This window comes from Nipponia nippon, unplaced genomic scaffold (assembly GCF_047370975.1).
Source record: "Nipponia nippon isolate SJK-2023a ecotype South Korea unplaced genomic scaffold, ASM4737097v1 scaffold_3, whole genome shotgun sequence".
NCBI lineage: Eukaryota > Metazoa > Chordata > Aves > Pelecaniformes > Threskiornithidae > Nipponia > Nipponia nippon.
This window is the reverse complement of record NW_028262347.1, coordinates 17816811-17833726: the sequence shown is the minus strand read 5'-3', so window position 1 is coordinate 17833726 and position 16916 is coordinate 17816811. Positions and strand designations below refer to the sequence as shown.

Genomic DNA, 16916 nt, shown 5'->3' with positions numbered 1-16916 from the left:
GATAGGTGTCGGTGTGACTGATGAGCTGAAGTGACAGCCGTATCTGGATGTGAAACGTTTCTGCTGAGCACGCCTCCTGCACACCTTTGGGGGGGGAAAGGGCTTATTCTTCCCTCCAGTGCCCACCTGTAGCACACTCTGCACCTATCTGTTTTGTGCTCTTTGAGCACCTATCTGTTTTGTGCTGTTTTGAGCTCTGGCAGATGTGAGTTTGTACTCCTGCCAACAGTCTTGTGTCACCCATGCCCTCCTGCAGTGGCAGCATCTTAGAAATCACTGGTTGTTTTTTCATCCCCTAAATTAACTGTATGATTACAAAGTGACAGATGCACTTACAGACAAAGATCTAACCAAAAATATACAGCCACTCTCCTATACATTAACAGGATTATTTAAAATAAAAGCATGTTCCTTGGGCTTCAAAAGCAGTGAGAAACAAAACCCACCCGCCTCCCCCCAGTGACGGACTTGAGGTGGCTATGGATCTGCCAAAGAGCACTAACTCACCTCATTTCAAGAAATCAGACGTAGTTTTGATAGATAAGTTATTCAAGTTTGTAAAAAGTGTTAGCACAAAGCATTTTTAGGTTTATTTAAATAAAAATTATAATTTATACAAGACTTTTTAAACAAACAAGATTTTCTTAAAAAATGTACAGGGCAAATCATTTCATTATTTCAATTCTTCATACAGTATAAGTCTTTTGTCAAACAAAAGTTACACTGATAATGAATTATTTACAACTTCAAAATATAGAGTCAAACTTCAGACATAAAAATTTTAACATCCATTATATTTCAATGATTAGTAGAAATTAAACATCTGCCAAAATGTACAGAATTCAATAAAAACTACCAGTGTTTTTAATACAAGTTTAAGTAGCCAAAAAAAAGTACACCCTTTCATCTCTTCACGACTGGGTAAAATCTCTTTTCTCTTTGTCTGCAGGAACAAGGGTAGGGTTTTGCTGCTGGCGTCCCGTGTGATGTTGCTACTAATAAAGAGCTTGTTTCATTCAATCTTGCCTCACAAAAGCTACAGTGCACGGAAAGGCATGATTTCATATTTCAGCTTTTTGTGCCTTTTGAATTTAAATGGTCACCGATAAAGAATTAAAGCAGTCAGTTTTCATCTCCCTTTTTTTTCCTCTTTAAAAGGGACTCAAACTAACAAATTCACTTCTAAAGAAGTTAAATCCAATTACACGTGAATGATCCAGCAATGAACCACAGACATCAAAACAGAATTGCAAATATAAACAGCAAACAGACAGACAGAATGACAAGAACATCACTTTCTGCTATTAGAAAGTAGCACTTTACATTAAGTGGCACGACCCAGCCTGTTACTGAAGTACAGCAGGCTATACTGCAGAACTACGTAGGAAGATTGGAATTTAAGGTGAACTTCAGTGTAATTATACAAGTCAAGTATATATTTACGCACTGTCCATCCCCTCCCGCCCTCCAAACCTGTGAGGGTGTAGCAGGAGGAAAAGCACAGGAGTACCTGCGAGCAAACACACCAAGGTCATCTTCTAGTGTCTCTGATGTTACGCACGCCACAGGAGCAGTTATGTAGCAGGAACCTGGACAACCCCATGTAAAGTGAACTTTGCAAAATATGTACATAGATGTTTGTCAGTTATATTACAACTCTATTTTTTAAAAAAAATCCAGTCTGTTTTCTATATATTAGAATGAAACAATGTTGCATTGCAGTTTGCAGTAGGTTTACTGCTCTAAGAATTGCTAGTTTTTACGTTCATGCTGTTAAAGCGTGGATTAATTTCAAATGTCAACCCACTAGATTTTATAAGAATTTTCTAATTTTTTTGTCCAGAAAAAAAAAAATTTAAGAGCATATTGTATGCATGAGGCATTTCAGTCTGGAAAAAGGGTAACAGATCTTTTCTCCTTCTCCAAAGCCTAGGTATGGTTAATTGTCCTGGCACCATCAGCAGAGGACCTATAGCTCCTCCAGGAACCAGAATCTAGGGCAAACCTATATACTAGGGTCAACCAGTGAAGGGTGGGCAGGGGAGGAGGCAATAAGTGCAAGTCAACTGATTTCCTACTGAAACTGCTGTTATGATCAGAGTGAAGGTATAAATTACACTTGAAAAATGATACAAAAATAAGAAAAAGAGCATGGTCTCTGTAAAAAATATAGTTTTCTGTTTCTTCGAAAAAAAGGATAACCTTAAACACACCCAAGGGATTTTTTTCTTAAGACAAAATGAATGAATCTGATTAAGATTTATATAACATTAAGCGATTTTAATGCCTATTTGTTAGCCACACTTACTATTCAAGGAAGCTTCTAGAAAGGAATGCCAAATGATAATACACAGCAATTACAAAAAGAGATTAGTTGATTTTAAAGTAGGTTTGGTGAGAAAAATTAAAGATCAAGGATTTTTACTTAAACCTGAATGTGTAAAGTGAAGAAACCATAAACTGTCAAGCTACATCCATATTACATGATGACAAAATGTATTTCCCACCAGCTTCACTTATATTTTAAGTTTTCAGGCCCTGAGTTACACCATACCTAAGGAGGTGTTAGAAATGCACCCCTTTTTCAGGTCATGTAAAGACATGTTGAAGTCCTACTCTAAAGGGAGAAGTCAAAAATAACATTTTAGCCATTACGGTGGATTCTCCCCCATTCTTGTTCACATTTCCACCCAGGGCACAGAGTTTTACCCCATCAGTGTTTCACTTTACAATACCCAACCAAATCACAGTATTCAACAGTATTTCTTCACATCAAGTTCATATTAAGTTCTTCATATTATACCTCTTCATGGCCAGAATGAAATAAGGTTTGTGCAGTCTGACTGCCACCTTCTTCATTACTGCTGCATTTGTTGAGACTTTAATTAAAAACTGTGCTAGGAGTTAAACACCCTTTGGTCTTTGTCTCCCCTCTCCCTCCTTCATTTTACCCCCTTCCCTATAAAGAAAGAAAACTCCTGTTAAAAAAAAAAAAAAAGAGAAAAAAAAAAATCCATGAAATTAAGTCCCATTTTCACATAAGAACTTGCTTTCTCTCTCCATTGCTTTTTTTGGGGACATTCATACAATGTCTGAAGACATCCATACTACCCATCTCAAAAGACACAGCAAAGGAAAAGACATACTGGAAGGCTTGGCATAACTCCTACTGTGCTTTCATGCAAATGCAAATAAAATTCTAAACCTCTCAGATGGGTGCTATTATATAAAGTATAAAAGCTTTCTAATATTAAAGACAAAGGTCAATATGTGCTTTGCTTCTAGAAAGGCCTGAGAGAGTTTAGAGAAGGAGCACAGCCTTCCTGTTTTACCTGGCAGTTGGGTTTGTTACTAAAATTTAATTTTGCAAGGGGAAAGACAGCAACATACCAACGACCCTCAAATTATGCTTTGAAAAGGAATTAGTGCTTTCAGCTGCTATATTATAGTGTTATTTTATTACAAGGTAACTCAAGAGAAAAGCCAAATTAAGAAGAGAGAGTCATGCCTCAGTGTAATTATTCCCACCTGCCCCAACACAAAAAGCCTGCAAGTCTTGAATGCATTAACATACAAACAGCTTGTACATACAACATGTACAATAGTTGAGCCCTTCTATGACAAGTATCTACAGAAATACAAATATACGATGCCTAACATTTTAGGAACAACATTTTGGTGCCCTCTTTTATAAAAAGTATCTGCCTGCCTTCCTTCCTCTTACTTTGGTTAATTAGGAAAGGAAGATATAGTTACAATCTTTCTCCTCCAATTCACTGTACAAGCAATTTAAACATCTACGCAGGAAAAACTGAACCTAACCAAACCAGTAAAATATCCTTCTGCAATGCAAGAATTAGCAAGAAGGAGCTATTTTAAGTGCAGTTATAAATATGGAAATACTAAGATGATAATACTTCCTTGGTGCTGCTATCGGTTTTAATAAAGAACCCAATTAAAAACTCTGAGCTGAAGAAAGAGACTTCAGGCTGCTGCAGTCATCATTCTCACATCTCGGGGAAAAATAACTAAGATAAAGGAACAAATGTATCCCTAGTGATATCAGTGGAGTTAAAGGGATCAATCTGTTTCACTTCGTTATTTAGTCAGTTCTCCAAGTATCTTCCCAGCTTTTAATGTCAATAAATAAACATTAAAAGTGCTTAATGTGCAAGGCTAATAGTGATGATAGCACTTTCACTATTTTGTTTCATTTTGTTGGTTTTTTTTTTTTTTTACAAAAACCTTAAAAACAAACATGAAGGCATATATAAAATACACTTGATTTATGTAACAGATAGAATATAAACCACCAGACAAGAAAAATTATTGCAAAATAGATGAGGATGTTCATTTTTTTCACTACCAAGTTGTAAAATAAGAAAGTTTCCTTTAGATCTTCTAAGATAAGATACTAGCTCTCACTGCTTGATGATGCAGAGGTTATTTTCACATATTGGTTGAAAATTGTCTCAAAAGCTTCGTCTCTGTGTACCATGGCACCAAACACCAAAGGCTAAATGACAGAAAAAAAAGATCATGTCAGTCCAGAAAAGAAAAGTCTTCCTCCAGGTATAGTTTTGGCCAAATCAATAGGAACAAGAGATGAACTGTACTCGAAGTGCATTAATAAAGACATAAAAATCCTCTTCTCTACTAAATCCTTGGATATATGGCAGAGTTTCTAAGATTTTTTCCACTTCTCAGGGTCTTTTCCAACCTTAATGATTCTACGATTCCATCTTCTTCTTAAAACAACCATGGCATAAAATGCATCTGCATAGAGTATTAGCGATGGAGAACACTTCAGCTCTCTTTCCTCTCCATCTGCTCAGGGCACGATGTTTTCCTGATTGACCTCTGCTTCCATTAAAGATTTCTAAAAATCTTTATCTGTGCCTCTGTTTCAGTTCATAGAATATTTATTTAGGTAGATGAACATTTTTAACCTTCTAATTAAGAAGTACTTCTTAATATCAAACAATGAGCAGAAAGCCTGGTGCAACAGTCGTGTGACTTGGAGAAAAGTTATTTATAGGTGATTAGTTTAAAATAAGGTTCAGTCATGTTAAGAAAAGCTTCAGTCACCCAAAGGGTATTTGAGGCTTAGAGAAGCTTAAATCTTTAGCACCACAAGACTGAAACAGGAAAACTGCATCTGAGGGTCAGGCCCTTCCACCCCAAAGCCTCCTCACCCCCAGACACTCTCAAGCCATCAGCTTTTCATTCCAGGCTGCACGCAGAGCAGCCCCCATGCTCCTGATTAAGGATGCTGAGGGAACGGTCAATGGGGGTAATGAAATAATGGAGCAGAAAGGAGGAAGCGCATCCTTCTTAAGTGTTATAATAAAATACTCCAGATGCAGCAGAAGAAGCTAAATGTTTGAATCATTAAAATTCTGAAGCCAAATATACCAAATAATAGGCAAGTGAACTAAAAAAAAAAAAAAGCCAAACACTGGCATAAGGGGAAAAAAGTCTTTATGCTGGTGCTAGCCAGAGATGCAAGACAACAAGGGCATGAAGTCAAACACAGGGATACAGATACAGCTAGCTACTTACTTTTTGTGTAGATGGTGTTGATACAGCAATACCCATCCCTGATCCCGGGAGAACAGAGAGCACTTTATACTGAAAAGAAAAAAAGACACAAACCAAGGATATCTTACGTACTGAACAATTGCAAAAGGTGCCGAGAAGGTTGCCCAGCTCATCACTGGTGTATCCTCTCAGACACAACTGACAGACCTCTATTACAAACAAGAAGAGGCCAGATGCTGTTCTCTGACCCTGGAGTCAATGGGCACAGCATCACTCAGACAGCAAGAGCCTGCCCCTCCTCTTCCTCCCACGCACCACAGCACCCAGCCTGCCTGCTAGAACGAGCCACAGCCCCAAACCGAGCACCCCAGCACCACTATGGCCCATAGGAGCTGGCCCAGCCACAATGCCAGGGACCGCACCAGCAGCTGGACGGTGTGGGCAGGTAGAACACCCTGGCCCTATGTAGTATATATACGTGCCTGTGAGCATCACCTAGAGGTTTCCCTAGAAGTAACATCATTCACCCACTGTTTAAAGGAGCAGCAAGCAGATCAGAAAAAGCTTCTTTTTTCCAAATTAAATAGACAAACAGTGTATGTATAGGTTTGAGTTTTGGTTTTGTTTTTTGTTTTGGTTTGTTTTTTTTAAAGAAAGCCCGTAATGCTAAGAAGGAATACAGTTGGCTGAAGTGGGGAATACCCCCATGGGGTTAGAGACCCTGAGTCGGGCCTGTGTTTCCCACCCCCAAATAAAACCAGGCACAGTACATTCTTATGCTTAGCTGCATGATCCCTGTCTCATCTTCACTGAAAAAACTACACAGATGCAAAAGCACCTTTATGGCAGTGAAGACCTACTCAACAATGAGCCAACATTACTTCAAGTATGATGTTTAAAATCCATCAATATGAATTATTAATTCCAATGGGAATGTTCAAGTTGAGCGTAAGTTATCTCTTTTATAGGCATATGATATAAATAGAAGGAATTCATTTGAAAATCTGGAGGTACTTCAGCAGTAAACACCAGGCTGAGTATTTCTTTGCACAGCATGATTTAACCTGTGGCACTCACAGCCACAGGATGTAGTAGAAAGCAGGGGTATCTGCATTTAAGAGTAGGACAAGTTCAGAGCGGGTAACAAAAAGTGACATTAAATGCCATGTAGAGTGATGCAAGGCAGCAATAAAGCCATTGGTGACTGCAGGCTGATAAATCTCAACCAGAGGAAGGATCACATTGTACTTGCTGTGCTTCCAACCCTCCACTTCTTGCCTCTGTTAGTGATGGGATCCCAACCAGACGAAACTCCAGCCCGATCCAGTCTGGCTATTCTAATGATTTACCTTTCTCCACTGACAACAATCCCTCTTCCCTCTGAGGCACCTACTTTTAAGATGGTGCATCTACCAATATCAACACCCAAACTGAAGTTAGTATTACACAATTCCTGCTCACAATAAATCTTCTTAAAGCCTACACAGCTCTAGTCAACACAGGAGTTAAGAAACAATACAACTTTAATTTTAAAATAATTCAGAAGTGTAAGGGTTTAGTAAACTACTTTGGTTTTATGTTCATGGTAAGCTTGCTTGCGGTGAGTCCAAATGGCTAAACAAGCAGTTCTGGGAAATATTCTTGATCAAAGAATTACATTTTATGTATAAAAATTATCAATGGCCTGCTTTTTCAAAATAACATAAGCAGAAAAGCAAAACATGACTAGCTGAACAGAAAACCAGCTTTCTCCCCTATTTGCAACACAAAACAGACATACCTTCTGAATATCTGTTATATCCGTTAGCTTTATAACTTTATTTCTTTTAGATGAGCCGGATTTGGAGCTTTCGAAGCATAAGTAACTGAAGACAAGGTAAGAACATGGTCATTTTGATACAGTATTCTAAAACAAAGCTCTCAATATCCCTCCTGTCACTTCTGAAGTTTGAAATCTCACAGGTTAAAATCAACTTCAAAAAAAGAGAGAGGCACACAATACGCAATTCAGTTACGGCTTCTAAAGTAGAGCAAACATTCATAAATTCTAGCAACTGGATAACATGTCTGAAAGCCCAGAACACACGGCATGCACACAAAAAAAATCTTGTTTTATGTTACTGCACTGAATGGTTAAACCTGAGGAGCATTTTAAAGACACAGGAAGCACGTATATTATTAAACAGTTGGAATACCAATCTCAAAAGGTTTATAAATCTTTTACCATCCTAAGAGAAGATTAATGGAAAACAGTGCATTAGTTTCACATTATTGTGATGCAGACAAAAGCTCAGATTTCTAAATGCTGGAGAGTGGTCTCCATCACTAGGTGACACTGCATACAGATGAGCTTTACTTCCATTCATTACACTCCAAAGGAATTTCAGTGCAAGACCCAAACAGTAGTGACGATAGTTACTCAGCCCTGGGAGGCTAGGGGGTAAGTAAGGATTAAAAAAAATAAAAATCAAGTACTAGTTTTCAAAGCAACGCTTGAACTTCTGTTTTCTTTTTGTTGCACATTGTTTCAAGGAAGCTATACGTTCGATTTGCCTTAAAAAAAGAAACTAAGAGTATTTGCCAAATACCCATTGATCACAACTCTCAAAATACGCTTAGCTTTTAGGTTTTTTTTAGTATATATAGATAGATAGATAGATAGATAGATCCACATCAAGAACTGCAGCTACTAACAACCGACTACATAGAGCTATTCTGCATTCTTATGCAAGCCTTTCCAAGGCAAAATCCCATTTGTTAAGCGTTACCACACCCAGATTCAGCTCTCCCTCTCCTATGGTGCTTTCTTGAGGTTTTAAAGCACCATGAAAAGGCATTTTTGTTTCAAAACATTGTTGAAGGATTACTTTTAGATTCATTTTTTTAATGTCTGTTGCATTTCCCTCCTAAGAAATGTCTGGAGTGCAATGACTTACTTTTCTGTGACATAAAGAACTCCATTCCTGATGTAGTCTGTAGGCATCTTCCTATCTCTGTTAATCAAGCAACAGCGCCAACCATTTTCACATACTGAAAAAGTCATAACAAGAAATCTTACTTTAAGAAAAAGAAAGAGACAGGCATTACCCCCAGCGGTTTCCGTATAAAACAGCAGAAAACACTGAAAATTAAACTTTAGATACCTAAAACTAGAAGTGTTTACAAAGAAAAGCCTAAATAGGGTGGGTTTAGACATCATAACATCTGTTTTAATGCTCGTTTAAAAACCAAACCAAAACAAAAACCACCCACACAATTATTCCCTTTAACTTGACTACTCCATTTGCATTACCACAAAAGGCACGCCAGGCTGTGCATTCTTTCAAAGCACTGTAAGGATGTGGAATGAAAAAGACCATCTCCATTCATCCTAATTTAAAGCAAGTCTTCTTAATCAAAAGCTTATACCAGTATATTACACAAAAAAGGAAATTCAATGATCTTTGGCTTTTTAGAAAATACTCTACTAATGTAGCCTTCCTGTTGCATAATACCTGCCAAAGGACGCTCATTTTCCGACAAGTTAAAAACTTCATGGAAATTCCCCCTCTTGGTGGTATGAAAACGACTTGTGTCTTCATCTTTGCTTATGCCGGTTGGGGCACTTGAGCCCACGTAACTTCTGGATGCTGCTGTTTGAAGCTGCAGAAAAATAAACATGATTCCAAAATTTGAAGAGCAACATTTAAGCTGTGCTCTTAAAAATAACTTGGCTAACTATTCTTTCTAAAAAAAGATCTGTAATGCAACCATTTTCATTAGCTACTTCAATAAAGTTAACTTTGGACTACTGCAATATGCTATTGCTATAGCACAAAGCTCTAATGTGCTATCTGAAGATCACCTTTCAAAGTGCTGCCCTTTGATGGACATAGCTTGCAGGGGTGAAAGCACATGGTGCTAGATGGACCTATCTTAAAATACCATTTTACTACAGTAAAGGGTATATCTGGTTAGACACAGCTAAGTCACTGCACACAACTCCAATTATTATACTAGTGGGACTAATAACAGTTAATATATTGTCAATACTTGGCTCGTCTTCAGGAGACAGAGCAAGCACAAAATATCATTGCACAAAATAAGTTTAGAAAGAAAAAAGAGCAAACAAAGAAAAAGCCACACAAAACTGCATCAGCTCATTAGGAACACATATGCTGAAATTGAAAGGAAGTTTTCCACGCTACGATCCATACCTTTTCATGCCCTGACAGCTAGCAGGAAAAGAAACAAACAACACAAATGTGACAGTGACAAAAGAAAAAAAGTGAAGTCTATTTAACAGTATAATACATAGAATAAAACATGAACTGAATGAAGCTGCAAGATCTTGCTCACAAACCAAGAGACTACACACAATGAATGCAATTAAAAAAAGAAGAGTTATCAGTGGTTAGAGCACACCAGTTCAATTTATTCAGGTTGCATTAGAGCCATTGATCTTTCCTTTGCTTTGAAGATGCACCGAATTTTGAGAGTGTTGACACGTGAAACAAAATCAGAATGGTTGTCAGCATCCTTAGGGGGGGAAAAGGTAGCATGGAGTTCCCAAAACCAAAGTACTTGAGTAAAATCTACTTTTAAACAGAGCTCCTGAACCACTGGAGACTGCCCTAGCAAAAAAGCCTTGCTTCTGGAAGGATGGCAGGCAGCTTCTTTTGGAAAGATTGCTTGTGTTTGCTTTTTCATCTTGGTGGGGCACCACACGATTCCAAAGGCTGGCTTTTGTCATCGAAGCATTAACAGCTCCGTTCTTAGTCCTACTGTACACATGCAGTTAAACAACTGGCAAACTGACAGCATGCAAGCTCAGGACTAAGCCCTTCTGTAAAGGCCCGATGCTGCTGGAGGCCAACCAGCCTCTGCTGGTTTTTTTTGCACGTAAGTTGGCAGCCCTTGACACTTTGCAGGATTTAGCGCCAACAAAAGAAATCCAAGCAAATGAAAAAACGCGCACTGCAACCGCTGACTAGAAACCAGACTGACAAAACAGGCATGACAGAGGGTATTTACCATCCAGCTTTTAGGGTAACTGTAATACAACGATGCCTTGGAGGAAAAAAATAAAGAAAGTTGACATGGAAAGCAAATGGTTGATGATAACTGTACTTTTGCTTCAGTTACTGCCCCTCTGCTGTGCCCTTAGCAACGATCAAGCCCCTGGAACCAAGAAAAATAATAGCTTCTCCAGCAATTTGTGTGCAAGTAAAGATCAGATGAATTTTTGGAAGGCTTTCTTGGACAAGTTATTTGCTCCATATGCACATAACCAGGTGAAGCTCCATGGTCCAAAACAAACAAAAGGTCAGGGCAAGAAGTCTAATGCTTTTTGCGCTGGAATGAGGATTATTCCTGCTCTCTGCTACACTGCTTCCTACCTACCCATTATATAAAGGGATTTAAAAAAGGTGTTTAAACTTCAGTACAACATCCCATCCAGTGGCTGAAGACGTGAGAAAGTTCTGCCCCTACTTCCAGTCCTTCCTAAAACAGGCAAATGTTTCCTCTACCCTTAAAAGCAGCAGCTAATTTATCCATAACCACCCAGGCTTGAGACAACCTATGGTCGATTACTAAAAGAAAAGCATTGCATCCGATTTTGATAAGCCTTAAATCTAACTGGAAGTGATTGTATTTGTAATGCTGGAAGAGTCCTGACTGCCTAAAAACGTCACCAACAACCTGGAGGTAGGAATATCTGGAGGTATTCCTTTTCACTTGATCTGTCATCAGCTTTTGACATACAACCTTTACCCATCAGATACTGTTGTTGGGATTGTTGTCTAAGGACATGGGGTCAAAGTGGTGGTACAGGCAATGAACATTGCATTGTGTCTTGGTTTATGGTGTCTGGTATGGTGTTTTATGATAAGAAGCCAAAGCAAATGCACATACGCTGGCACTACATGCTTTTGGGCTCTGCCTTTTCTAGGAAAAAAATGAAAAACCTATTTGGTTTTTATCTTTTTGTACAAAAATCTACTTTTTATACTAGACGTTCCCAGAAATCTCTCAAGGGGTAAGAAAGTTTTTCTAAAATTATTGAGACCAAGTTAATGTCTCCTTTCATAGACATTTGGAAGAAGATAATGCAGTCCTGAACATCCTTTCCAGGGAGACAAACCAAGCCTGTCACGGCAGACACAGTAGTACTAAAACCCTGGTCTACTTGTCAAAACTTAAGCCATAAGGAAAAGCCAGAAGGGATAATTACTCTCTAAGTTTATGGATTCAAGTTCAGCAGTTCAGAGCCTTTCCACCTCTAAGGCAGATTAGAGAAACCCAGCAAGAAGCTGCCACAACCACCACAGTATGTGAACGATAACCTGTAAGCTCGAGAGGCAAAGAAACTTTAAGCCCATCTTCTGCAAGCAAGAGAAATACAGGCTACAGACAGCTCCATCCAAGCACTCATTTGCCTCTCTTATCCTCTGGAAAATAGGAGCAAAGGACTCACTTGCTGTCAGAGACTGTCTTCTGCTTCCTTCTGAAACACTCAGATTATGCTGCAGTTATTTTACCACCAACTACTCCATCTCCCTCAGAACCCCATATATTTCTTCTTCTTCTTCACAGGTTAACTACCGAGGGTTCATGTGTTTATCCCTTTTGCTCTCCAGTTTTGTACCCAGGCTGAGTTATTGCTAAGTGCTGCACATTATAGTCAAGAAGCTTATGACAGTACCCAGATACCCTGTGAATATAATAAGATATTGTGATAAGAGGCATTAAGTAAATGCTAAAATGGGATTAGAATGAAGTTTTATTACAACTATTTTTTAACTAATAAACATTGACAAATTCAGGATATGGAGAAGCGTGACTTGCTTTTCAGTTATCGTGTCAGGCCCCAAAACAATCTGCAAAGATGCACAAAACAAAACACTTAAAGATTTAACTATGAGATTTTAACAAAAGAAAAATTTACTGTTGGAGTACCAACATGGTGAAAAAGTCATTTAGCACCACTATGCTAAAAGGTCATCTAATACCAATAACCATAAGACATAATGCCTAAGTCTGTAAACTACTTTATTACCTCTGTTAATGCTTATCCCATTAGGAAGCTGCATATTATACTCAAGCCTTTTTTTTTAACTAGTTGTTCTTCAATCTACACAAGCAGCTGAATTTCCACTAAAAAGAATGTCTGAGAACAGAGAAAGGGAACACAAAAAGACTAAATTTTGACAATAAAATCACACAGAATGTATGTCACAGAAATTGATACGAATATGGATGGTGTTATTTTTGTGCATTTAGCGTCATACAATTTCTACGATACATACATGTTTATATACACGTTTTGATAATAGATTCCTTCCGTACAAGAAACAGAATCCATATAAAAACTCTGTGGATCTTGAAAATAATAAAAAAAAGAACTCACATTGACTGTTAGGATTTAATTAACCTTCCCTTTAATGTGCTCTAGTCACTGGGGAAAAGGGGAAGGGAGAAAGGGATCTGATTTTCAGATGTTGGGAGCAGAGGGACAGAAAGATTTATTAGCCTTACCCGTCTCGACACTGTAGCATTAGACCTTTCTTTGAGCTGAGGATCTGTCGGGAGACTTGTCCAGATGATGTAAGGAGTATCATACTTAGCTCTTAGTCTGGGGCATCGTTTGAAGATAAAATCAATAAGGAAAAACTTGATTCCAGCATAGAGTCCTGAAAAAAGGTCATTTTAGTATGCATGTTGAAGGCGCTTTAAGAACATCACTGTTTTGATCATATTTTAACAAGTTCATAAATGAAACCAAATTCTGTAAGTATCTTCAGTCATAGTGCTAAACCATTCTCTTGGTTTTAATAGTTTGATTCTTCTTCCAAAGGCAGGAAATTATTTTTCTTCTCCTCCCCTGCCCAGATTCCTTCTTCCCTATCCCCAGTTCTTTTAAACTATTTACATAGCTTCTTATTAAAGAAGAACGTTAAAATAATTCAAACATACATTCCTTATTACCAGAAGCATTCTGAAAACATGATATACTTCCAAAACAGAAAACACACCAGAGCATTAAACTGTGCAGCTCCTTGCAAGAATTTAAATGGCAACAGAGGGCTCTCATGTACTACATTAAACCCTATCTTCCAGTCTAGTATGCCCTCTTATTTTATACAAGATATTTCCTTGCATTCTGCCAGATTAAAAAGGACTTGGAATACTCCCTCAAAACTTTAGTGAATGCAATTCAGATCTCTAACAGTCAGAATAAAAAAAATAATTCCTCACACATCTAATTCAACTGCCACGTCAGCAAATCTACGTTTATGTTCAAGCTAACACAGTTTGAAGTGCAGTGCCACTAAAAGTAATACTCATTTGATCATATCATGACTTTAATGAAAAAAAAAATTAGAATTCTTGGTTCACAGGACACGGCTTCATATCTTAGAGAAAAGATAGTCTCATGCTGTAGTGAGAACCTTCTTTTCTTAATTCCCAGTTGATATTTCAGCATCTGCAACTTCATCCACAGTAATCTGTTCATTTTGTCCAGCCTACCCTCCAAGTTTTACAAGTAGTCCCCTTAACCCTTTCATTTTTTTCCAACCCTGTCATCTTTGTGCCTTCTATGTGGTCCCATATATTTCATTTGCAAGGATATATGAGTGAAAAAAACCCAAAATATAGCACTTCCCAGAAGCCTCACCATAAACTTTTCCTCTTCAAGGAACAAATGCATTAACCAGTCTTTTTCTATTATATTATGTATTCAGCAATGGTTTTTGAAATGCACATGATAAACAATGCCAAGCACAATGAAAATACTTTAAAAAGCTGTATTATTTATTAATGCAGGGTTTTCTTTCTTAAACACTAAAATTCTCCTTCTGAAGATCATGTTAAGTTTTAACTCATTAAGTCCAGACTGTAACAGGTCAATTATTTATTGCATTTACCCATTGCAAGCCCAATAATCCTGTAGGGCAAAAAGCAGGATGCAATAAAAGCTGCCCATAGAGTAATGTAGAGCTTCTGTGTTATTTCTGGCTGAACCCACATGAACAAGCTGAAAACAAAAAAGAAACGAAATTTTATTACTAGCGTTCCAGACATTGGTCAAGTCTTGTTTAAAGAGGAAAAATACACTCATGTCAGATAACTTACTTTTTGATTTTTTCCAGTATGTCTGCCATCTTGCCAAAAAGGTTCTGCATAAGAAGCAAGAGAATTAAAACCAAGTCCTGCATTATTTTGGTTTTTTGTCCACGTAATAGAAACCAACAGAGTTATCTTACTCTGTTGGTAATAAGCAATTCCCACAGTGATTTTTTTTTATACTCATTTTTAGCCATTTATGTACTTCACAACTGAGTAAATACAGAAGAGAACAACAATACTCGATGACTTCCAGCTCATTTAACACCTTGTTCTGTAACTCATGATTGATTGTTAGAAGTGAAGAAGCTATTTGACCCCACTGTCACGACTGGAAAGCGTTTACATCACTGCAAAAATTTTAAATTAAGCTGTCAATCCAAAAGTTAAGAGATTCTGTCAGTAGGTAACAAAATGGGAAGTTTCTTCACACTTTTCGAGCACTGAAATTTCAGGAAATGGTTACTGAGTTCATCAATTGTTGGACTGTTAGCTTCTTTGGAAACACCCTACTATCAGGTTTTTATAATACACCCTTGGAGTTACTAGATTCCAAGTAATTCCAACAATTGTTCATGCAGACTGACCCCTGCTCAGGACTAAGAGGGTTATTCACCCATCTTGTCTGACTGATCCCTGCTGTCACAGCACCTGTAAATTTCATCTTCCCAATAAATTTCCAAAGGTGTTCATATAAAGATATGCACCACCACCAGAAGAAAGGAGATAAGCGTGCACAGGTGGCAAGAGAAAGGTAAGCTACTTTAGCTGCAGCACATTGTTAGTTATGGCACAAGGCTGTGGTTCAACTGGATGGTGGAGTCGCTCAGTTGCTGCGGTAGCTCATCAAACTGATGGAGCTGGGAGAAAACATTCCTTCACCCTCTCCCACACAAGCAGCAGATTTCAGGGCCGAGGCAGGGGCGGTGGTGTTGTTTGAAACAGGCTATTTCAGAGATGCTGTACAAACTGTTGAATTAACACAGCTGAACAGACAGTAGCCTTCAGCTAGATCTTGAAGGAATAGGGTCTCCTACACCAGTTTTGCGACTAGCAGATTTGGGATATGGATCCACACTCCAGTACATTGGTAAGATTCACCACTTGATCTACATTATCAGAAGCTCATGTGGGGAAAAACTGTCAAAAGCTGCTTCTGTTCCCCTCCAGACCTCGCTCAGAGCTGTGACTGGAGAACCTCAACCAGTTCTCTGAAGCATCGTGCCATTTCAGAAGCTCCAGGAATCTTACTGAGATCTCTATTACTCGTAGGTAAAGATCCCTATGCAAGAAAAGTATTGCTTGTTTGAGTGTTTGTTTTCATAGGCTGCATAACATCTTTTGATCACTTGGACTATGAACCTCCTTGTTTCTAAGGAGCCAACCAGAGAGGTCCACGAGCAGCACAGTACCTGCGCCTTCTGAGCCACGTCTAGAACAAGCTGAAACTTTTCAGACACGGTCAGGTCCTCTTTTGGGGGTTCCTTGGGCAAGAAAGAGACAATCCATTGATTTTCAGCTCAGCTGAAACTCGTATTTTACAAAACTCCTCATGACAAGGTGACCCCTCAACTTTCTTGGCAATAGTCCTCTCACTTAAAACAGTCTCTAAATTTACCAAGTTCCTCCCTTGTTTCAGGTCTACTCTTTATGTCTTTAATTGTTGGTTATCTTTAGTTCCCGATGCTTTTCCTCCACGGCATATGCAAACACATTAATATGAGGCTGTGAAAGACATAGTAAGTCTTTGGAGCAGCACGGTTACAATGACTTTCAGTTTATGACCACACGCTTAATCTGACCTACTTCTGGTCTAGCACAGAAATATAATTTTTGTTAGAAGGTTTACACCTAGAAATTTTTCATTTATTTATTTAAATAGATTATTGGACTTTTAAGAGTAAAAAAATTATGCTGGAAGCAAGGTCTCACTAAATCTTAGTGAAAGGTTTGAAATTCAAAGAGCTCCATCTTACATTAACACTTAAAATCCTTCCTGCTTAAGGCAGGGTATGCAGACATTAATTTCAAAATGTTACAAAGAAAACAGAATGCAAGCCTTCTTGAAGATCCCACACGATCTAACTTGTCCCAGGCTGGCATATTAACATTGATTCCAGAAATGTGATTCAAGTTTGGGACATTTTAGGGTAAAACACCCAAACCTAAGAGTGCTGTTAGTGAAGACTTCTAAACTTCAAGAGAAAGAAAAAAGTTGCAGTTTCTTTATCTGCATCTCGCTCTTCCTTCCCTTCACAACTACCCAC

The 16916-nt window shown here is 38.2% G+C and overlaps 1 protein-coding gene across 2 annotated transcripts in view; it reads right to left on the bottom strand.

Moving 5' to 3' along the window:
- Positions 1–562: 562 nt before the first annotated feature.
- Positions 563–16916, bottom strand: part of GRAMD4 (GRAM domain containing 4) — an 84888-nt gene continuing 68534 nt past the window's right edge. For both annotated transcript variants that reach the window (XM_087764832.1, XM_087764833.1), the window contains exons 11-19: positions 16062–16133; positions 14659–14702; positions 14451–14560; positions 13060–13214; positions 9036–9183; positions 8478–8571; positions 7322–7406; positions 5563–5631; positions 563–4516 (exon numbers count right to left, since the gene is read on the bottom strand). In XM_087764832.1, the coding sequence (XP_087620958.1) occupies positions 4415–4516; positions 5563–5631; positions 7322–7406; positions 8478–8571; positions 9036–9183; positions 13060–13214; positions 14451–14560; positions 14659–14702; positions 16062–16133 (879 nt within the window). In that variant the 3' untranslated portion in view covers positions 563–4414. The remainder of the gene's footprint in view (positions 4517–5562; positions 5632–7321; positions 7407–8477; positions 8572–9035; positions 9184–13059; positions 13215–14450; positions 14561–14658; positions 14703–16061; positions 16134–16916) is intronic.